This window comes from Lacerta agilis, chromosome 10 (genome assembly GCF_009819535.1).
Source record: "Lacerta agilis isolate rLacAgi1 chromosome 10, rLacAgi1.pri, whole genome shotgun sequence".
NCBI lineage: Eukaryota > Metazoa > Chordata > Lepidosauria > Squamata > Lacertidae > Lacerta > Lacerta agilis.
In genome coordinates, this window is record NC_046321.1 from 2,005,541 (window position 1) to 2,030,656 (window position 25,116).

Below are 25,116 nucleotides of genomic sequence, written 5' to 3' on the forward strand. Positions count from 1 at the left end.
CAGGATCTGGTTCACCTCGGTTAATAATAATAATAATAATAATAATAATAATAATAATAATAAATTTCTGTGTGTGTGTGTGTGTGTGCATGGCAAAAAGACATTCCTTGGATGCCTTTTCCCAAGTGTTGGCCCTAAACAGCTGTGATTCCTGCATCACAGGGGGTTGGACTAGATGTCCCTTGGGGTCCCTTCCAACTCTACAATTCTATGATTCTATGACTGGGAATCGCAAGCAGGGGGAGTGCTGCTGCTCTAGCGCTCGGGTCCTGCTTGCAGGTTCCCCTCTGAGGCATCTAACAGGCCACTGCGAGACGGACCCCCTTTGGCCTGGCCAAGCTGCTGCAGGGCTCTCCTTAGTTTCTCGTGATTCCTAAATGGAACCTCCATGGACAGAGGCAGTCTACCTGAGGGTAGCAGCCAGCAAGAGTGGAAGGAGGCTATCCCGCTTGTGTATGAGAAAGGGAGGCAGGCCTGATCCAGCAGGAAAATTCTGACATTCCTATTTTCACAGAAAGCACAAAGGAAAACCCTGAAAACAAAGTTTTGAGAGTTATTCGGGAGCAGAGGGGCTGCAAGTTGCTGGGCTCCAGGGCTTCTGCAAGGAAGAGGACGCCGGTCACAGATCTGGCGCCCAAACTCCACCGGTCCCTCCTTGATCCTGTCCACTGCCCCTCTCACCTTCTCATAATGGTCCGAGTCGTAGTTAAGGCCGATGCCACAGTCGTCGGTGATCTCAGACAGATCTTCGTCATCAAATTCCTCCAGGCTGATGTCCTGAGGAGGCCTAGAGAAGAGAGGAGAGGGTGGGGGGGCTGTTAGCGGAACGTTTTGAGACAGGAGGCAGGGACAGGGCCAGATTTAGGTTTGATGAGGCCCTAAGCTACTGAAGGTAATGGGGCCCTTTATATGTCCAACTGTCCTTTGTCAACAACAAATTGTCACTGTTTTTGTGTGTGGAATATATGCTATATGTTCCAGTTACAGGTAGGTAGCCATGTTGGTCTGCCATAGTCAAAACAAAATAAAAAATAAAATAAAAATTCCTTCCAGTAGCACCTTAAGAGACCAACTAAGTTTGTTCTTGGTATGAGCTTTTGTGTGAAGAAGTGTGCATGCACACGAAATCTCATACCAAGAAAAAACTTAGTTGGTCTGTAAGGTGCTACTGGAAGGAATATGATATATGGTAATTGACGGACCTAATAGGTATCTCAAGCCATTTGCCCATGTTGCCGTGCAACCAGTCCATGCAGATTGTAGGCACCCTATATATAAAGGTAAGGGATCCCTGACAGTTAAGTCCAGTCGCAACGACTCTGGGGTTGCGGTGCTCATCTCGCTTTACTGGCCGAGGGAGCCAACGTTTGTCCGCAGACAGTTTTTCCATGTCGTGTGGCCAGCATGACTAAGCCGCTTGTGGAGAAACCAGAGCAGCACACGGAAATGCCATTTACCTTCCCACCGGAGCAGTACGTATTTATGTACTTGCACTTTGACACGCTTTCGAACTGCTAGGTTGGCAGGAGCTGGGACCGAGCAACGGGAGCGCACTCCGTCGCAGGGATTCGAACCGCCGACCTTCCGATCGGCAAGCCCTAGGCTCAGTGGTTTGCACCACAGCGCCACCCGTGTCCCCACCCTATATATGGAAAGGAGCAATCCAGTGATATTTTAGGGAGCAGGCTAGCAGGCGGGGCCCATGTCTTACATCATAGGAGCCTACACAACACAAAACAGTGTTCCTGTAGGTAGGTTTTATTTTCTTGGTTTTTTATCTAATATTTTGAAAATGTACATCCAGTTGTTTTTTTCCCTTTACATTTTTTGGGGGGCCCCAAGGGAGTGCGGCCCTAAGCTATAGCTTGTTCAGCTTATACATACATCCGGCACTGGGCAGGACAATGGAATAAGGGACCACCAGGAAGGCTCCAGGAATCCCAATGTTAAATTCAAAAGGGATCGTAACTGCCCTGGAAAATGCCGCTCCATCTTAGAATCATGGAATTGTAGAGTTGGAAGCGACCCCAAGGGTCATCTAGTCCAACCCCCTGCAAAAAGTGTTCTTAACTGCCCTGAAAAGATGCTGCTTCAATAGTTAGAAGAATCGTAGAGCTGGAAGAGACCACAAGGGTCATCTTGTACAACCCCCTGCAATTCAGCTATCATTTGCTCAACACGGGTATTGAACCCACGACACGGAGATTAACAGCCTCATTCTCTACTCAACTGTCCGAGAGCTTAGAATCCTAGAATCCTATAATCATTGAGTTGGAAGAGACCCCAAGGGCCATCCAGTCCAACCCCCTGCCAAGCAGGAAACACCATCAAAGCATTCCTGACAGATGGCTGTCAAGCCTCCGCTTAAAGACCTCCAAAGAAGGAGACTCCACCACACTCCTTGGCAGCAAATTCCACTGTCCAACAGCTCTCACTGTCAGGAAGTTCTTCCTAATGTTTAGGCTGGAATCTTCCTTCTTGTAGTTTGCCCCGTGTCCGCTTCTCTGGAGCAGCAGAAAACAAACTTTCACCCTCCTCTCTATGACATCCTTTTATATATTTGAACATGGCTATCAGATCACCCCTTAACCTTCTCTTCTCCAGGCTAAACATACCCAGCTCCCTAAGCCCTTCCTCATAAGGCATCGTTTCCAGGCCTTGGACCATTTTGGTTGCCCTCCTCTGGACACGGTCCAGCTTGTCAGGATCCTTCTTGAACTGTAGTGCCCAGAACTGGACACAGTATTCCAGGTGAGGTCTGACCAGAACTATGAACAGTTCAGCCTTCTCACTCTCAGCCTAAGCCCAGTCTCCCTCTCTGCTCTTCCATAAATTAGCCGAGCGTTTTCCTCCAACTCTAAGAAAGCTGTTTGGCAGCGGAACAGACGCACCCCTCCCTGGACTCTCTAACCAGCTGAGCCTACCCACCTGCGGGCTGGTGGTTCTCCACACCCTTTTATCTTAGAAGGTGAATGCATCTTTCGCACAAATGCAAAATCTCTCCACCCACATAGCAAGCGTCTCCCAACCCTCTCCCATGCAGGAACCCGGAGAGAAATAGTGGTCCTTTGTGGGGGGGGGGCGGCGAAATAATTATATGCCCGTCTTTCTCCCAACTCCCTCACTCAGTGGGGCGGGGAGAGCAATTGGGAGACCCCAGCTGTGCGCTCTTTCTTGCAGACAAAACAGCAGCAGCCCTCCATCTTCCTTCATTATTCCGTCTGTTATTAAGTACGTCGCGCTCGCAGCATCCCTGCATCTCGGCGGAACAACTTGAGCGGCTTACGATCTAAGCCAGCGGTTCTCAAAGTGGGCAGCAGAGGAACCCCCCCCCCCAGGCTCTAAGTGGCAAGGGGTGGCGGCGATGGGGGGGAAGCGCTGGAGGTGTAAACAGCTATCAGACATCAAAAAGCTGGTATCCCAAGATCGGATTCATCCATTTTGTTGCCTTAATCAAGTTACACTCGTTTTAACCGGATCCTGACTAAATGTGCAATTTGCGGTTACTGTTCTGAATTTCATGGGGGCATTATCTTCCTGAGCAGTAGGTCTGAAGCAAAGTGTTGTTCTGGATCGTGCTATTTGTGGGGGGCATTTGGGGGTGAGATTATGGAACCGGCGAAGCAGTGGCCCCCAAAAGGTTTGGGAACCACAGGTATTTTTTTTAAAAAAACCCACAACCAGAGTCGTCTTTCCCATAGGGCTTAGTGGTGCGTCACACCAGGGCCCCGACCTCTCAGGGGCACCCCAGCAAATGGGGGAGCTGCGCGGCTTTGCCAGGGGCCTCCCCTTTCCCTGCATGCCCGCCAGCTGCGCCCCTCCAACCATAAGGCTGACGGGCATGCAGCTGCCCTCCCATGCCTCCTCGGGAGGGGAGCGATCCCCGCAGAGGCTTGGGATGGAAGCTGCGCCCCACCAACCATATGGCTGGTGGGTGCGCGGCTTCCCTCCCAAGCCTCTGCGGGATCGCTCTCCTCCCGAGGAGGCATGGGAGGGCAGCTGCGCTCTCCTCCCGCGGAGGCTTGGGAAGAGCACAACTTCACTCCCAAGCCTCTGTGGGGATCGCTTTCCTGCAGCGGCATGGGGGAGAGTTGCGCACCCCCCCCCCCATGGCAGGCAGTGCGCAGCTACGGCCACCGAAACACTATCCGTGGTAATTTGGGGGTGCTGGGCGGATATTTGCACCCCGGCGCCGCATCTGCTAAAGACAGCCCTGCCCACAACCATCAGAATGCAGTGTTTCTGATACAACTACTGGCATTTCTTCTGCTCCTTAGATAAGCCCGTTATCTCATCTGCCTTCCACACCTCCTCGCCAAGCCCTGACAGCCCTTAATTGCCAGGCATGCCGTCATTCCTGTTTCTTGCAATTAACATTTTCACGGTAGTAATACGATTTTCCCGCAAATCCTCCTCACGTATGTTAACCACAGGCTTTATATAACCAGAGAAATGCTTGGCTGCCCTACAAGTGCCAGAGATTGCGGTGTAGATGGGCTGCCCCCCTGGCAGCTGCAAGGGGCAAGGGGCACCCATCTGCATGGCATGGAGGAGGTGGGCAGAGAGAGAAGACCTCTTTCTCCCCCTCTCATAACACCAGGACAGGGACATCCGGTGAAAGCACTTCTTTGGGTGGCGCATAAACTATGGAACTCACTGCCACAAGAAGCAGTCGTGGGTGCCAACCTAAAAAATGGACTGGAAAAATTCATGGAGGAGTGGGCTATTGATTATATATATGTTTCTTAGTTTACCAAAATACATGCATTGTCTCTTTTTTCAAGTTGTGTTTTCTACAGATCAGTTGCATTAGTTTTGCATACAGTGTTAGGTAAGGAAGAAAAGAGAGGGGAAGAGGGGGGGAATGGTGAGTGGGGTGGGGTCGGGTGGCAATGCTTCGATTCTTCTACTTAGTGGGGGGGTTGTGTCAGCGTCACTTGTGAAGGTTCTCTTACTATTCGCTTGTTGTATTTCCTTGGTGGTGAGAGAGGTTGGGGGGTGGCCTAGGGCATGGGTAGGCAAACTAAGGCCAGGGGGCCGGATCCGGCGCAATCGCCTTCTAAATCCGGCCCGCGGACAGCCTGGGAATCAGCGTGTTTTTACATGGGTAGAATGTGTCCTTTTATTTATAATGCATCTCCGGGTTATTTGTGGGGCATAGGAATTCGTTCATATATTTTCTTCCCCAAATATAGTCTGCCCCCCCCCCCACAAGGTCTGAGGGTAAGTAGACCGGGCCCCCTGCTGAAAAAGCTTGCTGACCCCTGGCCTAGGGTGTGGTTGGTTGTCTTTGGTTGGCTATAGTGAGATTTGTTTTTGTGTGTGAGTGGGGTGTGTGACAGAGTGTGTACTTTTTGGATCAGGTTAGCCAGATTGATTCGTATGCTGTCGGAGGATTCTCGTCATTGTCTTGTTGGGCTGTGTATGCGATAAAGGGGACCCATACCGGGGTGAAGGCATCCTCTTCTAGTTGTCCCCATGTCAGTTTCAGTTTACTGGTTAGTTTTTCTAATAAGGCTGTTTCCCACACTATTTGATACCATTGGTCTATGCTTACTCCTGACAGGTCTCTCCAGTGTCTGGCTAAGATGCTTCTGGCAATTATTATCATTCTGAGCACTATTATCCTGGAAGGTGTTCACTAGAGCCAGTTCTGGGGTGACTTCTGACACTTGCTTAGTTATTTTGCATATGTCCTGTATGATTGATGCCCATAAGAGTTGGATTTGGGGATGCCTACTAGCCAGGACGCGGGTGGCGCTGTGGGTTAAACCACAGAGCCTAGGGCTTGCCGATCAGAAGGTCGGCGGTTCGAATCCCCGCGATGGAGTGAGCTCCCGTTGCTCGGTCCCTGCTCCTGCCAACCTAGCAGTTTGAAAGCACATCAAAGTGCAAGTAGATAAATAGGTACCGCTCCGGCGGGAAGGTAAACGGCGTATCCGTGCGTTGCTCTGGTTTGCCAGAAGTGGCTTAGTCCTGCCGGCCACATGACCCGGAAGCTGCACGCCGGCTCCCTCGGCCAGTAAAGCAAGATGAGCGCCGCAAACCCAGAGTCGTCCGCGACTGGACCTAATGGTCAAGAGTTCCCTTTACCTTTACCTTTATTACTAGCCAGGAAGGCTATGTTCTGCCTGCTCAGTGGGAGACAGCAATACTTCTGAATGCAAGTTCCTGGAAACTGCGGTGGGGGAAGAGGGCCTGAGTCCTGTGCCTGAGTCCTGCTTGCTGGTTTCCCACGGCACATGCAACTGTTCAGCCACTGTGAGAACAGGATGCTGGAGGAGATGGACTCAGGGCTGGATTTCGGTTTGATGAGGCCCTAAGCTCCTGAAGAAAATGGGGCCCTTGATATGTCCAGCTGTCCTTTGTCCACAACAAATGGGAGCTGTTTTTAGTGTGGAATATGTGCTATATGGTAATTGATGGACCTCATAGGTATCTCAAGCCATTTGCACATTTTGCCATGCAACCGGTCCATGCAGAATGTAGGCACCCTATATATAAAGGTAAAGGGACCCCTGACCATTAGGTCCAGTTGTAGACGACTCTGGGGTTGCGACGCTCATCTCGCTTTACTGGCCGAGGGAGCCGGCGTACAGCTTCCAGGTCATGTGGCCGGCATGACTAAGCCGCTTCTGGCGAACCAGAGCAGCGCACGGAAACACCGTTTACCTTCCTGCTGGATCGGTACCTATTTATCTACTTGCACTTTGAGGTGCTTACGAACTGCTAGGTGGGCAGGAGCAGGGACCGAGCAATGGGAACTCACCCCGTCGCGGGGATTGAAACCGCCAACCTTCTGATCGGCAAGCCCTAGGCTCTGTGGTTTAACCCATAGTGCCACCCACGTCCCTATACCCTATATATTGAAAGGAGCAAAGCAGTGATATTTGAGGGAGCAGGCTAACAGGCAGGGCCCATGACTTACATCATAGGAGCCTACACAACACAAAACACTGTTGCTGTATGTAGGTTTTATTTTATTTTTATTTTTGTCTTATATTTTGGAAATGTACATCCAGTTCTTGTTTCCCCTTAAAAAAAACTGGGGGGCCCAAGAGTGTGGAGCCCTAAGCTATAGCTTGTTTAGCTTATACGTAAATCCGGCACTGAGATGGGCCACTGGCCTGATCCAGCAGGCTCTGTTCATGCTCTTATTAAATCTGGTGGCAGTGGATGGACGAGGCCTGAGCGGAAGGGCCCATCCCCCCTTCACCACCTTGGCTGACCAGCCTCCATCTTCGGGCATCATGGCTCTTCGGAGATCCTCTGCAATCGTAGTTTTGAACTACAATTCCCATCAGGCCCAGCCAGCCGCAGCTGAAGATGATGGGAGTTGTGTATATAGTCCAAAACAAGATCTTGCCCCTTCCTCTTCCTCCCAGCCGTCCAAGTCCGCCCTGCCTGCTCCCTCACTCATCGAGCATCTGATGCTGCAGAGGTTAGCGGCAGAGGAAAGAATCTGCCCAATGGGACCTGTGCCAGATCCATCTTCCTCTCCTGATTTACTAAGCTCTATGCTTGCCCTGCCTCCTCTAATGGCTTGCAGTGCTTTCCAGCCTCTTGGAGAGAGAAAAGCGTTAGCCTGCGACGTCAAACAGTCCGAAGCAGCAGCGCCGAGGTTTCGTTTAAGCCAAGGCTCGAATCTGGTTTTCAGATGCAGAATCAACACTGGCAAAAAAGGGGGGGTGCCGATTGCGAAGAAGAGCATTGCTGAGCATGTGCAGAGTGTACGTCACTCACTCCCACTGAGTAATGAACTGCACATCAGGATTTAGGGAGCATGGTGCTCAGTTAGCTCTCTCTTTCAGAACCAGGCAGTCAGTGGAGCCCAGTGGTACCCAAAGTGGGCATTTCCGTCCCTTGGAGGAGAATTACCTAGGAGGGTACTAAGAGGCAATGGGGGTGGCCCTTATTTATGATGATGGGCCACGCTAGAGAGTCTAGAGCAAAACACCTTCCTCGATTCTTATTGAAAGTTTTACTGCTCTCAGAGAAGAATACACAAAAGAAAATCCCCTGGGTTGCAAAACAGAACACTCTGAACAACGACAAGCAACACGTCGGCTAATAATATACTGACAATATTTTTATAACACTGTCGTTTAGTCATTTAGTCGTGTCTGACTCTTCGTGACCCTATGGACCAGAGCACGCCAGGCACTCCTGTCTTCCACTGCCTCCTGCAGTTTGGTCAAACTCATGTTGGTAGCTTCGAGAACACTGTCCCACCATCTCGTCCTCTGTCGTCCCCTTCTTCTTGTGCCCTCCATCTTTCCCAACATCAGGGTCTTTTCCAGGGAGTCTTCTCTTCTCATGAGGTGGCCAAAGTACTGGAGCCTCAGCTTCAGGATCTGTCCTTCCAGTGAGCACTCAGGGCTGATTTCTTTAAGTATGGATAGGTTTGATCTTCTTGCAGTCCATGGGACAGTCAAGACTCTCCTCCAAAACCATACATCACTCCTACATCACTAGTGGGAAAACCATAGCTTTAACTATATGGACTTTTGTGGGCACTATACTGTTTCAAAATTCATAAAGAGAAGACATATAATATGTGCACAGAGTCACAAATTAATAAGTATCAAATAAATGTTCCATGAACAGGAATGGTAGGAGTGATAAGTCACTGTTCATGGAACATTTATTTGATTCTTATTAGTTTGTAACTGTCGTCTTTGTCCATGGAGTTTTTTAAAAGGCGCCTGCTTCTTGGGAAGAAAGCAATGACAAACCTAGACAGCATCTTAAAAAGCAGAGACATCACCTTGCCGACAAAGGTCCGTATAGTTAAAGCTATGGTTTTCCCAGTAGTAATGTACGGAAGTGAGAGCTGGACCATAAAGAAGGCTGATCGCCAAAGAATTGATGCTTTTGAATTATGGTGCTGGAGGAGACCCTTGAGAGTCCCATGGACTGCAAGAAGATCAAACCTATCCATTCTTAAAGAAATCAGGCCTGAGAACTAGAAGGACAGATCCTGAAGCTGAGACTCCAAGACTTTGGCCACCTCAAGAGAAGAGAAGACTCCCTGGAAAAGACCCTGATGTTGGGAAAGATGGAGGGCACAAGGAGAAGGGGACGACAGAGGACAAGATGGTTGGACAGTGTTCTCGAAGCTCCCAACATGAGTCTGACCAAACTGCGAGAGGCAGTGAAAGACAGGAGGGCCTGGCGTGCTCTGGTCCATGGGGTCATGAAGAGTCGGACACGACTGAACAACAAGTTTGTAACTCCATGGAATATCATATGTCTTCTGTTTATGAATTTAGAAACAGTATAGTGTAATAAAAAATATTGTCAGTATATTATTCGCCGGCGTGTTGCTTGTTGTTGCTCAGAGAAGAACGGCAGGCGAAACTGATGGAGTATGCACAGATGGCAAAACTGACGGGGAAGGTCAGAAACCAGGAAGATCAAATGTTTTTCAAAAGACTGGAGTAAATTCCTAATTTACTTAAAAGACCACTGTAAACAGTTAAAATCATGGGCAGGGATGAGAGGACACTTGTAATATGGAATTAACTACAGTAACTATGGATATGTAACAGATGGATAATAGTAAAAGATGCAGAAAATCTAATTTTGAATATGGAACCCATGGAGGGAGGGAAGGAGGTCCGAAGGTTCAAAAGAACCTTTTATTTTAATGTTTGAAACGCTGAAAGTTAAGATGCATAAAATTATGTAAAACCAATTTTTAAAATTATAAAAAGGGAAGTTTTCCTGCCCTCGTCGCTTTCAAAACCATTTCCTTTTCCCGCGTTTATTTGCATTTGCAATTCTGAGTCGTCACAAGATAGCCAATTATTGGTAATAGCTGGCGCCGCAGGATCAAGTTCAGTTTAGTTGGAATAATTAAACGAAATAGTTTTAATTGGAGTTTGACTAATTGTGCAATTGATTCTTCCTGTTTTGAATTTCTTTGTGTTATTATATTCCTTAGTGGGTCGTGCAAACCGCTCTTTGGAATAATGCTTTTTTATCGGGTCGGGTAGGGGGCCCTAGGGATGGGTTTATGCTGTGCTATTTTTCCTAGAAAAAGAGGTGCTGGAACTCACCATGAACACCTAACTCAGGAGTCGGCAACCTAAGGCCCATGGGCCAGAAGTGGCTCATGGAGGCCGTTTAACCAGCCCATGAGCTGCCCCCGAACTCAGCTGCCTGCTTCGCGAGTCCCCGCGTGCTGTGCTAAACCGGCACAGCGCGGCACAGGGATTCTCTTCCGCGCTCCGGAAATTGCTTATGCACATGCCCAGATGCCAGAAATCTTTCTGCACAGGTGCGATTTCCGGCGTCTGGGCATGCGCTGAAGTGATTTCCGGCGCCACGGACATGCGCAGACACGATATCCGGCATCGTGCTGCACTGGTCTGGCCCATGGAGAATCTCTGTGGGAGTGATCCGGCCCATGCTCGGAAAACCTTGCCTCCCCCTGGCCTAACTTGTTTTCTTAGAATGGCAATGGCGCCCATGTGAGAGGTTCTGTAATTGAGTTCTGGTGTGTTCCAGCTGAAAAAACCCACTGGGTTTATGGAACCGAGGGGAGCCTCCCCCCAAAAAACTTTTGCTTGCCACTGGTGCATAGCTGTCAAGTTTCGGATTTGAAAATAAGGGATCAGCAGTCTCACCTATCCCGGGGACAGTCACATGTCAGTGGTGGGCGGAGCCAGAAGCAAAAGTGGGCGGAGCAGCAATGTCAACTCCAAGCGGGCTCGGAGCGGAGCAAAGAGGAGGGCAGCCATGTGCTCCGCGCGATGGAGCCCCATCGTCTTCTTGTCTGATCCCATCAAAACAGGACAGGAAGCAGCAGCTGCTCAAAGGCAGCCAGGCTCCGCCCGCCAGCTAACCCTACTGGCCGGCTGAGGGGCTCGGCGGCAACGGATAGGGGCTGATGCAGGGGGAGGAATACACCCCCCTGTAAGCACGGGAAACGGCTCCCACTTGCTTTGAGGGCTGAGGCTTTTCTCTCCAAGTAGGCGAGGTCTTCCCACCCAGTCCCTGGCCAGCAGGGGAGGAGCTGCTTCCATTAAAAACGGGAAATTTAAGGGAAATGAAAAAATAAGGGAGAGCAGCGGGAAACTGCTTGAAATAAGGGAGAATCCTGGGGAAAACGGGATACTTGATAGCACTGCACTGGTGTAGCCTGACAAGGAGGCCTGGGCCCCTTGGCTGTTTCCAGCCTTCTGGAGCCATTTTCTTCAGTCGGGGAAGAGGATAAAATGTGAACGAACTGCTCACTAGAGTCTGAAAGGGACCGGGAAACACAAACTGACAAGACAGGCCAGAGGCTGGAGGCAGGACTCCAGGCACAGTTGTGTTTTTAGTATTGTCCCATGCCACCCCAATCTCTTAGAGACTCCCAGGGTTCCGGGCGCCTACCCAGGTTTCGCTTCCTTGGAATGAAGCTCATCGGAGACAGTGGCGTCTTCAGGAGGTCTGGTTTTATTTACAAAAATATAGAACCTGTATGGGGCGCGGGTGGCGCTGTGGGTTAAACCACAGAGCCTAGGGCTTGCTGATCATTACTGCCCCCCCCCAAAGTCCCAGATAAGAGGCTCCCATTAATGTAATCCAAAATGCCCCCAGTCCTCTCATGCCAGCCCAGAACAGTCCTTGGCACCAGCTGGGCAAGATGGTTCTGCTGCCTAGGGGCAAAGACAAGCTGGCTGATGTAACGGGAAGGCAAAGCAAATCCTTCTCGGCTTGGCAAGTCACCACCACAGTCCCTCGAGCTGCACATTTGTGACCACCTTGCAAATTCTGACCCTCAGTCAGATGCCTTGCCCGCTTGGCGAAGGAGGGAGGCACAGCGGGAGCAGTGCCAAAGTTGCTTAAGTGACTCGGCAGTGGAAAAGAGGCTCATTTTCTCTGGCGGCCGAGCAAGCCTCAGGTCTTCTGATAAGGTTAGCCTTGTGGATAAGAAAAGAAATTGACCCCCAGGGAATTCACTCTGAGCTCTCCCATGGGTCTACCGAGGGAGGGAATGGAAGGATGCTTGAGATCAGTGTGAGATATTTGAACAAGATTCCGCAATGTGACCTTTGCAGACTGGAGAACTGGGCACAAGCTAACAAAATGAATTTCAATAGGGGCAAATGTAAGGTCCTGCCCTTAGGCAGGAAAAACCAGATGCACAAATATAGGAAGGGGGGACACCTGCCTTGATAAGGGTACATGAGAAAAAGATCTAGGGCTCTAGGTAGATGTCCCCTCCCCTTTAGGGTTTGTTTATACCCAGTTAAAAACAAACAAACCCCAAAGCAGTTTACAAAAAGATACAAACAAGAAAATTATATATACAGGTAAAACTCGAAAAATTAGAATATCGTGGAAAGGTTCATTTCTTTCAGTAATTCAACTTAAAAGGTGAAACTAATATATGAGATAGACTCATAACATGCAAAGCGAGATATGCCAAGCCTTTATTTGTTATAATTGTGATGATTATGGCGTACAGCTGATGAGAACCCCAAATTAACAATTTCGACTTTGGGGTTTTCATCAGCTGCGTGCCATAATCATCACAATTATAACAAACAAAGGCTAGACATATTCTAAACCTAGACAGCATCTTAAAAAGCAGAGACATCACCTTGCCGACAAAGGTCCGTATAGTTAAAGCTATGGTTTTCCCAGTAGTAATGTACGGAAGTGAGAGCTGGACCATAAAGAAGACTGATCGCTGAAGAATAGATGCTTTTGAATTCTGGTGCCGGAGGAGACTCTTGAGAGTCCCATGGACTGCAAAAAGATCAAACCGATCGATTCTGAAGGAAATCAGCCCTGAGTGCTCACTAGAAGGACAGATCCTGAAGCTGAGGCTCCAATACTTTGGCCACCTCGTGAGAAGAGAAGACTCCCTGGAAAAGACCCTGATGGTTGGACAGTGTTCTCGAAGCTACCAACATGGGTTTGACCAAACTACGGGAGGCAATGGAAGACAGGAGTGCCTGGCATGCTCTGATCCATGGGGTCACGAAGACTCAGACACGACTGAATGACTGAACAACAACAATAACAACAATAATAAAATGCAATATCAGAGAGTAAGTTGGAAAACCATCAGCCAAGAAGGATGGAAGTCGTAGGCTAGTGTAGCCAAATGTTTCCTATGTTATATATCAGAGGTCCCCAAACTAAGGCCCGCCTTCTCAATCTGGCCCACGGACGGTCCGGGAATCGGCGTGTTTCCACATGAGTAGAATGTGTCCTTTCATTTAAAATGCATCTCTGGGTTATTTGTGGGGCATGTTCATATTTTTTTTCAAAATATAGTCCGGTCCCCCACAAGGTCTTTTCAGCCCACGGCTGAAAAGGTTTGCTGACCCCTGTTATATATGTCAGAAGTAATGTTTAAAAATATGTGGAAAATCAATAAAAAATATTAAAGAGAGAGAGAGAGAGATCAGAAATGAACCAGGAAAAGACGGTCACATGCACCATCTGGTTAAAAAGGAAAAGAAAAACTAAGCTCTGCCAAAAGATGAAGGAAGAAGCCAAGGGGAAGGTGAAAACAAGGAAGTGCAGCCCGGCCCCCAGGGAGCATTTTCTCTCTGCTCCTTGCTCCCCACCATTAAGTGTTGCTAGCAACTAATGCAAGGATGTTCTTGGATTCAACTCCTGCAGCACCATATTCCCGGCATGAGCAAAGCAGTTCCTAGGGGGCAGACCCCCCCCCCACCGTATGCTGAAAGCACATTCAGTGCAGAGGTGAAGCACATGATCTGTAAGAAAGGAGAATCCGGCACAACATTAGGAAAAACTTTCTGAAAGTAAGAGCCGTTCGACGGCAGAACACTCTCTTGAAAGGCGGGGGACTCCTCACCGCTGGAGATTTTGAAACAGAGGTTGGGGGGCATCTGTTACGAGTTCTTTAGCTGTGATTCCTACATTTCAGGGGGTTGGACAGGATCATAGAATCCTAGAGTTGGAAGAGACCACCAGGGCCATCCAGTCCAACCCCCTGCCAAGCAGGAAACACCATCAAAGCATTCCTGACAGATGGCTGTCAAGCCTCCGCTTCAAGACCTCCAAAGAAGGAGACTCCACCACACTCCTTGGCAGCAAATTCCACTGTCAAACAGCTCTTACTGTCAGGAAGTTCTTCCTAATGTTTGGGTGGAATCTTCTTTCTTGTAGTTTGAATGCATTGTTCCGTGTCCGCTTCTCTGGAGCAGCAGAAAACAACCTTTCTCCCTCCTCTATATGACATCCTTCTATATATTTGAACATGGCTATCATGATCTTTGGGTGAGGGGTGGTGGTGGTTAGAATCTCATAAAGGATTCTATTGCTGAGCCAACCCACAAGTTTCTTGGTGAAACAGTAAAAAAAAAGGTGAAGGACCCCATGACGTTTAAGTCCAGTCAAAGGCGACTATGGGGTTGCAGCGCTCATCTCGCTTTCAGGCTGAGGGAGCCGGCCTTTGTTCACAGAAAGTTTTCCAGGTCATGTGGCGAGCAGGACTAAACCTCTACCAGTGCACGGAGGACTGTGACGAGTGCCAGAGCGCACGGAAACGCCGTTTACCTTCCCGCCAATGTGGTACCTATTTATCTACTTGCACCGGCATGCTTTCGAGCCGCTAGGTTGGCAGGAGCTGGGATAGAGCAACAGGAGCTCACCCCGTGGCGGGGATTCGAACTGCCAACCTTCCAATCAGCAAGCCCAGGAGGCTCAGTGCTTTAGACCACAGCGCCACCCGCACCTCTTGGTAAAACAGTGACCTTAGCTGGCCACTTAAGTGTCCTCATCAGCACCCTAAACGAATGGGCTTGGTTGGGAAAGCTACAACTAACTGAAGGGGCCTTCCCTCCACCCGATTCACCTAGCTGCTAGGTTGGAAAACAATAGCCAAAGAGGTGTGAGAGAGAGAGCTGGATGCAAGCTAGAAGTTGCATCCACAAGAGACCTGCATGCTCTGTGCTGGATCCAAAGTTGCTGATGGAGAAGCAATATCTGTTGGGGGGGGGGGGTTAATGCACTGAGACCCTAGTCCTATGCCCAGGTTGTGTGTGTTTGTGTTTGTGTGTGTGTGTGTGTGTGTGTGTAGATAAAACCATCTATCCTAAGGACACCACATTTGTATTGTGAGAGGAACGGTGTCTGTATGTTTACATTGCAATGTAGCCGAAACAAATTCCAAGTATGTTGGAAAATGTACTTGGCCAATAATAAATTATTCCTATTCCTATTCCTATTCCTATTCTCTGCTGACCTTCATTCCAAGGAAGCGCAACCTGGGTATGTGCCTGGAACCCCGGTTGTCGCTCAGCACTTGGATATCAGGGTGGCGTTTAACGAAACAAAGAGCCACCAGGGGGCCAACAGTTCCAAAAACACAAGTCCCTGCTTTCTTCTCCTTCCCTCCCAAGGCCTTTGACCACAACCGTGTGAGTTAGCCTCCTACCGAGACTGTTGTGCTCGTAGCAGCTCCTTGCGTGAAAAGAGCCAGGAATTATTGCCAGGAATGAATTGCTTGAAGCCTCTGAATGCTTTGCGGAGCTACGTTCGTTCTCAGGGTCCTTTGTTGGAAACTCTGGGTGGCGGGGGCCAGTTGCCATGCGCAGTGTGCATGTACCATTAGATCAGAGGCAGCCCATGTGGTGCGTGCCGGGTGTTAATGGACTACAACTTCCATGAAGCCACAGCAAGGAGTTCAGTTACTCCAGGAAGGCCCCAGATGCTGAAGTTGGATCAACCTGTTTGGGAGTACAGCTCCCATCAACCCACCATGCGGATTGTGACTGATGGGAGTTGTGGTGTTTGATAGTGGAATGCATTATTATTATTATTATTATTATTATTATTATTATTATTATTATTATTATTATTTTCATCCCACCTTTCCCCCAGACAGGGACTCAAGGCTGTTTACACACAAAACAAAAAGAGCTAAAACCATGGAAAAGGCAATAATGAAAAAGCAATTTAAGACACACACAATCTATTAAGGATACACATAATACCACGGAAACACACCACGGCGCCAGCTCTTTCGTTAAAAGCAGCCGGTTCCCAAGAAACCCGTTGGAACAAGAAAGGTCTTAACCTGCTGGCTTCTTTAGGCAGGGAGTTCCAAAGTTGCCTGGCAGCAGCCACTGAGAAGGCGCCTCTCACACTTCCCCACCAAGCAGACCTGTGTGTGAGGGTGGCGGGACCAAGAGACGGGCCTCTTCCCTTCCCTGTCATCTCCATGCAGGACTGGGAAAGACTCTCATGGGAGGCTTTGCAGAGCATCTTCCAGTCGGCAGAGAATGGGGTTAATGAACCTTTTTGAGACTGAGGGCCGCAGTTCCTTCTGGGTAGCCTTGCATGGGCCACATGCTGGGAGCCAGAAGCAAAAGTGGCAAAACAACAAATGTGGGTTTAAAAAGAAAATAGTATAGTGGACTGGTAAATCTATAGTCACAGATACACACACACCCATAACAGCTGTAACCCCCACCCAGACAAGCAAGAAGCATGATCAGAGGTCGAAGACACATCACAGCTGGCCCAAATCATGCAAGGAGGGTCAAAAGTTGGCCAGTGAGAGGCATGGGCTGGGGACAGCCCAAAGAGATCTCTGGAGAGACCTGAAGGGTCACGACCCCCCCCACCAGTCTGAGGACCCCACGGTCAGTATAGACCAGGGGTCAGCAACCTTTTTCAGCCGTGGGCCGGTCCACCGTCCCTCAGACCATGTGGCGGGCTGGACTATATTTTCTCGGGGGGGGGGGATGAACGAATTCCCATGCCCCACAAATAACCCAGAGATGCATTTTAAATAAAAGCACACATTCTACTCGCGTAAAAACATGCTGATTCCTGGACCGTCCACGGGCCAGAATGAGAAGGCGATTGGGCCGCATCCGGCCCACGGGCCTTAGGTTGCCTACCCCTGGTATAGACAGTACAACGGTACCTTGCTTCTCAAACACCTTGCTTCTCAAACAACTTGGAACCCAAACACTGCAAACCTGGAAGTGGGCCATTTCTCCACACCCTGCCCTCACCCAGCAATAGCTAGATTAGTGACTCGGAGCAGAGCTGTGGAGAGGCTGGAAGCTGGAGACAGAGAGACCTTCTTGCTCTGTGCTGGGTCCAAACCATGACTAATGGAGAAGCAAGATCTGTTGAGGGTGTTAATGCTGTGAACCCCTCTTCCTTAGCCTCAGGCTGTATAAATGTGTAGATAAAAACCACACAATCTGTGTTGACCTTCTTTCCAAGGAAAGAGAACCTGGGTAAGTGCTGGGACTCCTGGAATCTCTCACCACCAGGAGATTACAAAGCCCTACACTGCCTGAAGCCTGGATACCCGAGAGAATGGCTTCTCCTGGGCAGATCTGTCCATTTGTCAGGATCTGCAAGGGAGACTCTCTTAGCTGTTCTGCACATCAATAGCCGAGGCCTACCAGAGAGCTTCCCCGGTTGCCAGGAACAACCCTTGGAACGACCTCCACTCTGCCTTCTCCTGTCACCTTATGATGCCCGCTGGTTATCTAGCTAGGCTTTTGGTGGACTTCATTGCCAGAGGTGAACTTTATTTAAGCTGGCCATGGGGGACTGGGGTTGATGGGAGTTGCAGGCTAAAACATCTGGAGGGCGCCAGGTTGGGGAAGGCTGCAGCTCTCTTAGCCCTCAAATGTGTGTGTGTGTGTGTGTGTGTGTGTGTGTGTGTGTGTCTATTCTGCTATGTGAGCTCCTGGAGGTCTTGGAGAAATTAAGTAAGAACCTGCTGGATCAGGCCAAAGGGGACCGAGCAAGTCCAGCATCCTGTTTTCACATTGGCCAACCAGATGCCTGTGGGAAACCAGCAAGCAGGATTCAAGCACCGGAACACTCTCTCCCCTTCCTGTGGTTCCCAGCAACTGGGATTCAGAAGCATGGCTGCCTCCGACTGTGGAGGCAGAGCAGGGCTATTGTGGCCAGGAGCCAACGATAATTAGCTTTATCCTCCACAAATTTGTTTGATCCTTTTTTAAAAGCCACCCAAGTTGGTGGCCATCCCTGCCTCTTGAGGGATGGAGTTCCACAGTCTCCCTTTAGAGCTCCCCAGGTGCATCCTCTCCCGCAAAAAGTGAAAAAGTCTCGAAATGTAACCGCTGTTAAAAGGAAAGTCATCCCAGAGCCTGCTTCACTTAGAGAGGCGTATGGTGTGCTCCTGTGCTTTCACATTTGAGTACGAGAATGGCAGGCATCATGAAAGACCCCCTTCCCACCTCCTCCTTCAGAGAAACAGCTGATGAGAGACATAGGCAGCCAGTCATCTCTCTCCTCAACAGGGATGCTGATCCCCACACCTTTTGGCCACCCCACCATTCCCAAATGCTCCCTGTGGGCCCATGGGACAACCGCCAGGGACCCCTGGACATCATCTTTCCCCCTTGACCTGACCTGCGATGGTTGCTGGAGTCCAGCACAGTCCTCACCCAACACAACCTTGGAGGTTGATGCAAGGAAAAGCTCGTTTCCCAGGACCCTCACACCCGGAAGCTCCGTCTCTCCAGCTTTACAGAGCCCCGCAGAACAGACACCAACTCCTAACTTCCTCTCCCTTTGTCAGGAAGCCCAAGCTTTGCTTCCCCCATCTCCAGGGTGTCACCTCTCCAAGCACTGATGATGGAGAGGTAGGATCTAAAAACAGCTGCAGCAGCAGCAAACTCTACACATTACTACACCAGCTCTGCAGCAGTTACCAGGGGTTACAAGAGGAACGTGATGGATCTCCCCCCTGGGGAAAGCAGCAGGATCCCCTGTGGCATCGCTGCATCAAGGAGGATCTGGCTTCCTGCCGGCCTGGACTCAAGAGATGGGGGTGGGGAGAGAGGATCCGCCTGACAGGTGTGGCACCTCCCAGGTACCCTGCTCATCACCAATGCTTTTTAGGCCACGTTGATGCCCTGCGTGCAGTTAGGGACCTCGTTCCCTGATGCAACTCCCCAGGTGTGGGGCCTCACATCAGCCACCTGCTGCCACCTGCCCGTGGAACCAGGTGTGGTTCTCGCCTTAATAGAGCCCTGGGCAGTGGGCACAGCTACTGTTTGGCCCGGCCTGGCCCCTTCCTCTTCGTACCACCAGCAAATGTGTACTTTGGGAGGGCACCGAGGCCAAACCAGGAAGCACCTGTTTCCACTGCCTCCCAGATCCATCTAAAGGAGGCCCATCTCTGCAAATGGGATCCAAGGCCCCCAGTGGGGACAGGAAGGGAAGGAGGAGATAAAAGCCTGGAGCATGAGAGAAGGGGGTGGGGGAGGTTCGAGGGTTGGCTGGGGCTCTGCCAACAGGGATCCACTTTGCTTGCAAAGCAGCGGGGCAAGGAGATTAATCAAGCGAAATCTGCGGGGTTTGGCAACAAACACATTAAAGGATTGGATGGATGCAAGGAGGGGGGAGGGGGAGGCAGAAAATATGTGGGGCCGGAGCTTGCAAAGCTCTGCACGGTGTTGATCCCAAGGGCACGTTGGGGCGGGGCAGAGAGGGTGGCGGCTTCCAGCGCTGCAGCAGTCTCTGAACTGGGAATTTCCCAAGGGACACCCCCCCCCCCAGAGCCCCTGAAAACAGCAAGGGGTGGATCCAATGGGGGATTCTCAGCACGGAAGGGATGAGGCCAGCCCTTCGTAAGGGTAGGCCGTGGGGGGGAGGGGGCTTTGCCCGGGACCCGAAGCAGGCCCAGAGGCTGGTGGCAAGAGGTAAGGGCCCGGCCCAGGCCTCCGGGACGAGGCAGAGCCCAGCAGATGCTCTTCTGAGGGGTACGACAACATAGAACAGCCAGGCCTGGGGGGGGGGTATATTTCCCCATGCCCACTCTGTCCTCCTGGAGTCGAGAGCCTGTCTCTGCGTCCTAGAAGGCCTTGGGGGCAAATCTGGGGAGGCCAACCTGAGGACGCCCCCCACCCATTGCAGGGTAAGGAGACCCTCCAGCCCCCAACCTCAACCCCCCGCCTGCTCCTCATCAATCCGGGGTGGGGCTTGATGCCGTGCGGGGGATTCCGCGCCCAACCGCCAGCCCCCACAAGCCCACCTCCGGGCGCCCCGGAGCCCGGGGCGGGCGGGGCTGCGCCAAGCGAAGCGAGTCGGCTTACCTGCAGCCCGGCGGGGAGAGCGAATGGAAGGTGGAGAGCGAGAACATCTCCGCCCGATCCGCCATCTTCTCCGCGGCGCAGCCGAGCCGGGCTGGGGCTAGGGCTGGCGGGGCGCACGGCAGGGCGAGGCTGTCGGGGGCCGGGCGGGGCGGCGGCGAGGGCCGGGCTGCGCTGGAGCGGGCAGGCGGGCGGGGGCTGTCACTGCGGAGGCTGCTGGTGCTGGTGCCCGGAGCCGCTCGCCACTGCAGCCATCACGCGCGCTCCGTCCGGCAAGGCCCGAGTAAACAGCGGCCGGGGAGGGGGGGGCGGAGTGGGGGGGGCCGCTGGCTGCGGAGAGGAGCGGAAGGAGGCGGCGTGAGCCAATACCCACCAGCCCGGCGCTCTCCGGCTCGACGACGCCGGGGGAGGAGGGGCGAGGCTCAACAGCGCCCCCCCCCCCAATGCAGATGCGGCGGCGCTATAGCAAAGGCGGCGCACGAGGGGCGGGGGGGGGGAGGAGAGAAGGACTCGCGCCCTGAGCCTCCGATCGCGCTCCCCGCCTCCCCAGAAGACAAAGGAAGGCTGTCGCCAAGGCTTTGGGAGAGCCAGTCTACCTCTCGCCCCCACCCCCCTTTTGGGAGATAGGGCAGCACACCCTACTTAGCAACCCCCCCACTTCTCCGCCCCCAACCGCTCCGCGCGGAGCCTCCGCTGAGCCTGTTAGGAGGAAGGGGAGCTGTCCGCCGGCTCTGGTGCTGAAACAACGGCCGCGGGAGCTGTCCGTGTGCCCGGTGCTGAAGTGGAAAGGACTTGCGCCACCGTGGGCGAAAGGGCAACCTCTGGCAGGCCTGGGTCTCCTACGCCTCCGTGTACGAAGCGAGGGTCTCCAGTCTCCCCAGCGAGGGGAAGGAGCTAAAAAAAGGGGGGTCGTACCCCCGCCCCCGCCCCCACCGCCAGGGCTGGGCACTAATTGGTTTTTCCCGGTTTGCCAGCTTCTCCTGGAGAGAGGTTGCAATGTGGGCGTCCCAGCTGCCCTGTGACTCCTCCCCGGAGGCTGGGGGAGGCGGGCGCATTGCCATAGTGATGCAGCCGACGGATAGAGGGATGTATCTGCAAGCCCGCTTCACGCCCGGTGGTTTTCCTACACAGGGGTGGGGGTGGGTATTTCAGGACCAAACAACTTGGAGGAATCTGGGCCAGCCCGGCTGCTGAAGGGACTGGCTTCTTCATGGCAAGCGCCATTGGGTGGCTCTGTTTGGATTAGAGACATGCTTTGTGGCATCAGGCTCCGTTTTCTGGGCGGAGCTCCCGGGAGCCTCAGGCCACATCTCCCAGTTGCTAAGGTGGTGCTTGGCTTACATCCATAAGGTGCAGGCCTTACATCCAGGGAAGGGCACACCAGCTGCTCTCCTGGGGCAGCCGATAGGCTGCCATTGGTGGTGTGATGGACACATGCGATGGCCCACCTGCACCTCCTCGGCTGCCAACACTGATCTCATCACCACCCAAATGATAGGATCACCAGAGCTGTCAGTTTGAATGAAAAACTGGAATGGGATGAGGAGTCTGCCCACACAGCACCCTACCTCTTAACAACAGCAGCTGATAGCTCCAAAGGCACCTGGCACTAGTCACAGAAGCACACACTTCCTCTCATAGTATTCCTTCAGTGTAAGGAATGTGTACACCAGTCCTCCATAAGGATATGAGGAGAGAGCCTGCAGGGTCAGGGCAAAGGGGGCCCATCTAGTCCAGCATCTCCCAGTGGCCAACCAGATGCAGGATTTGAGCACAGGAGCCCCCTCCCATGGTTTCCAGCAACTGGGATTCAGAAGCGTAAATTTATTATTTGTACCCCACCCATCTGGCTGAGTTTCCCCAGCCACTCTGGGCGGCTCCCAATCGAGTGTTAAAAACAAGACAGCATTGAAAATTAAAAACTTCCCAGCGGTAAATGCTTTCTGGGATAAGATTTATAACGAACTCAAGAAGGTAATGAAGGTTACCTTTTGTAAGAAACCAGAGGCATTTCTTCTGAGCATAACCAACGAAGAGATACCCAGTCAGGACAGAGTGTTTTTTATGTATGCCACAACAGCAGCTAGAATCTTATTGGCAAGAACATGGAAAGGCGAAGAGATACCAACGGTGGTAGAATGGCAGATGAAGATGATGGAGTATATGGAACTCGCAGAACTGACCGCCAGAATCCGGGACCAGAGGGAGGAGAAGGTGTCACGGGATTGGAAGAAATTTAAAGACTATCTAGTTAGATCAGTAAAATTGAATATTTGAGCAGAATTAAATAGAACAGCGGCTTTAGCAGGTTTATGTTAGATAAAATTGTTAGCAAGATATTTTTGTGTGAAAGATTTATTTGTTAGAAAGTATGCTAAGATTTGGTGTTTAAGTTAAGATATGATTAAGTAAAGTAAAGTACATTGAAAATTGAGTGAATAGAATAAGATACAAAGCTACCTAGAAGATATATATGATTTTGAAGACAGTGGAGGGAATGGGGGAAGTCCCCCAAAACAGAGAAGATAGTAACAAGAAAAGTAAGAGGATAAGTGTTAGTTTAAAGGTTTGTATATGTTTCCTTTTATTGTAATTGTTTGATTGTGTTTTTGTGTTGTGGTTATGTATTATTGTTAATGTTGGTGTTTATGTTTTTCCTTTGTCTTAATAGAAAATAATAAAATCTTATAAAAAAAAAAGAAAATTAAAAACTTCCCTAAACAGGGCTGCCTTCAGGTGTCTTTTAAAAATAGGATAGCTGCTTATTTCCTTGACCTCTGATGGAAGGGCGTTCCACAGGGCGGGCGCCACTTCCGAGAAGGCCCTCCGTCTGGCTCCCTGTAACCTCACTTCTCGCAATGAGGGAACCGCCAGAAGGCCGTCGGAGCTGGACCTCAGTGTCCAGGCAGAACAATGGGGGTGGAGACGCTCCTTCAGTATACAGGAACGAGGCCGTTTAGGGCTTTCAAGGTCAGCACCAACACTTTGAATTGTGCTCGGAAACATGTTGTTGTTGTTGTTGTTGTTCAGTCGTTCAGTCGTGTCCGACTCTTCGTGACCCCATGGACCAGAGCACGCCAGGCACGCCTATCCTTCACTGTCTCTCGCAGTTTGGCCAAACTCATGCCAGTCGCTTCGAGAACACTGTCCAACCATCTCATCCTCTGTCGTCCCCTTCTCCTTGTGCCCTCCATCTTTCCCAACATCAGGGTCTTTTCTAGGGAGTCTTCTCTTCTCATGAGGTGGCCAAAGTACCTCTGGGAGCCAATGCAGACCTCTCAGGACCGGTGTTATGTGGTCCTGGCGGCCACTCCCAGTCACCAGTCTAGCTGCCACATTCTGGATTAGTTGCAGTTTCTGGGTCACCTTCAAAGGTAGCCCCATGTAGAGCACACTGCAGTAGTCCAAGCGGGAGATAACTAGAGCATGCACCACTCTAGCGAAACAGTCTGTGGGCAGGGAGGGTCTCATCCTGCGTACCAGATGGAGCTGTCAGACAGCTGCCCTGGACACAGAATTAACCTGTGCCTCCATGGACAGCTGTGAGCTGTGAGACATCACGGTTAGTAGCCATTGTTAGCCCTCTCCTCTTCCATAAATTTATATAAACTTAAAGTCTCCCCACCTGGTGGCCCCCACTGCCTCCCGTGCAAATGAATTCCATAGTAAAGGCAACCCCCCCCCCCATTTACGTGCATTCAGTATGTGTGCGACTGTGCATACACACATCGTGCCAAACCCAGAAGTCACCCCAAAACACCACAAAAATATGTAGGGTGTGTGTGTTTGGCGATTGGAATGGGGTGTTTGCAAGTTTTTCCACTGGTGTTTCAAATATACGTAATTTTACTGGCGTGTGTGGTGCCTTGGAACGTAACCCCCGTGTAAATGGGGGGGGGGGTTGCCTGTGGTCAGGGCTGATGGGTGTCCCACAACTGGAGGGAGGGCACCAGGTCGGGTGGTATACAGCCACACAGATAACGGACACAGAAGCATCTGCCTCGCTATTATGAGGCTAATACAAATACTGTACAGGCTGAGAAGCAATGGCACTCCTAGGGTTTTCCCCACTGTGGAAGGACGTGCAGATCCAGAATTGGCCTCCACAGTCACTTACAGACTCATTGCTAAAACCATGTTTATGGAAGACAATCTTATCTCGGCTACGAGGGATCGCCAAAAAAGAAGAACGTCTAGTTTTCTCCCGCAGTCAGAAGCAGCACCTGGGCGAAAATCTCGCAAAATGTTGGCAGTGTTGTTTTTGGTGATATTCCTTAATAATAGCTCAAAAACTTCATTTGTTTGTGGTTTCGCCAAAAAAATTTGGTAAACATTGGTAAAACAAAAATTGGTAAACATTGGTAAAACAAAAAACAAAAAAACCTTTGCCAATAAATCTGTCTGGAATTTCACTGTTTTCAACATGGCAACCCTGTCCTGCTTCAGTAAGACTTCACTTGAAGCTCTGTAGTAGTAGTAGTAGTAATTATTATTATTTATTAGTTATATCCCACCCATCTGGCTGGGTTTCCCTAGCCACTCTGAGTGGCTTCCAACAGGAGATTAAAAATACATTAAAACATCTGTGCCTGGTTCTGGGTTCTTCAGGTTTAAAGGTAAAGGTAAAGGGACCCCCCTGACCATTAGGTCCAGTTGTGGATGACTCTGGGGGTGCACCACTCATCCCGCTTTACTGGCCGAGGGAGCCGGCGTACAGCTTCCGTGTCATGTGGCCAGCATGACTAAGCCACTTCTGGTGAACCAGAGCAGCGCACGGAAACGCCGTTTACCTTCCCGCCGGAGAGGTACCTATTTATCTACTTGCACTTTTGATGTGCTTTCAAACCGCTAGGTGGGCAGGAGCAGGGACCGAGCAACGGGAGCTCACCCCGTCGCGGGGATTCGAAGCGCCGACCTTCTGATCGGCAAGCCCTAGGCTCTGTGGTTTAACCCACAGCGCCACCGCGTCTGCAGGTTTAAAAGGATATATTTAAAAAAACCTGGAATGTGTGTGGCAGGTGGTGGCCTGGAGACCAAATCCTATGAG

At 50.9% G+C, this 25,116-nt stretch overlaps 1 protein-coding gene across 1 annotated transcript in view; it reads right to left on the reverse strand.

Moving 5' to 3' along the window:
• The window catches only part of MAPK8IP2 (mitogen-activated protein kinase 8 interacting protein 2), a 47,855-nt gene extending 27,637 nt beyond the window's left edge, over window positions 1–20,218 (reverse strand). The window contains exons 1-2 of the mRNA XM_033162486.1: window positions 20,073–20,218; window positions 682–787 (exon numbers count right to left, since the gene is read on the reverse strand). Of these exons, the coding sequence (XP_033018377.1) occupies window positions 682–787; window positions 20,073–20,137 (171 nt within the window). The 5' untranslated portion in view covers window positions 20,138–20,218. The remainder of the gene's footprint in view (window positions 1–681; window positions 788–20,072) is intronic.
• Between the last annotated feature and the right edge of the window lie 4,898 nt (window positions 20,219–25,116).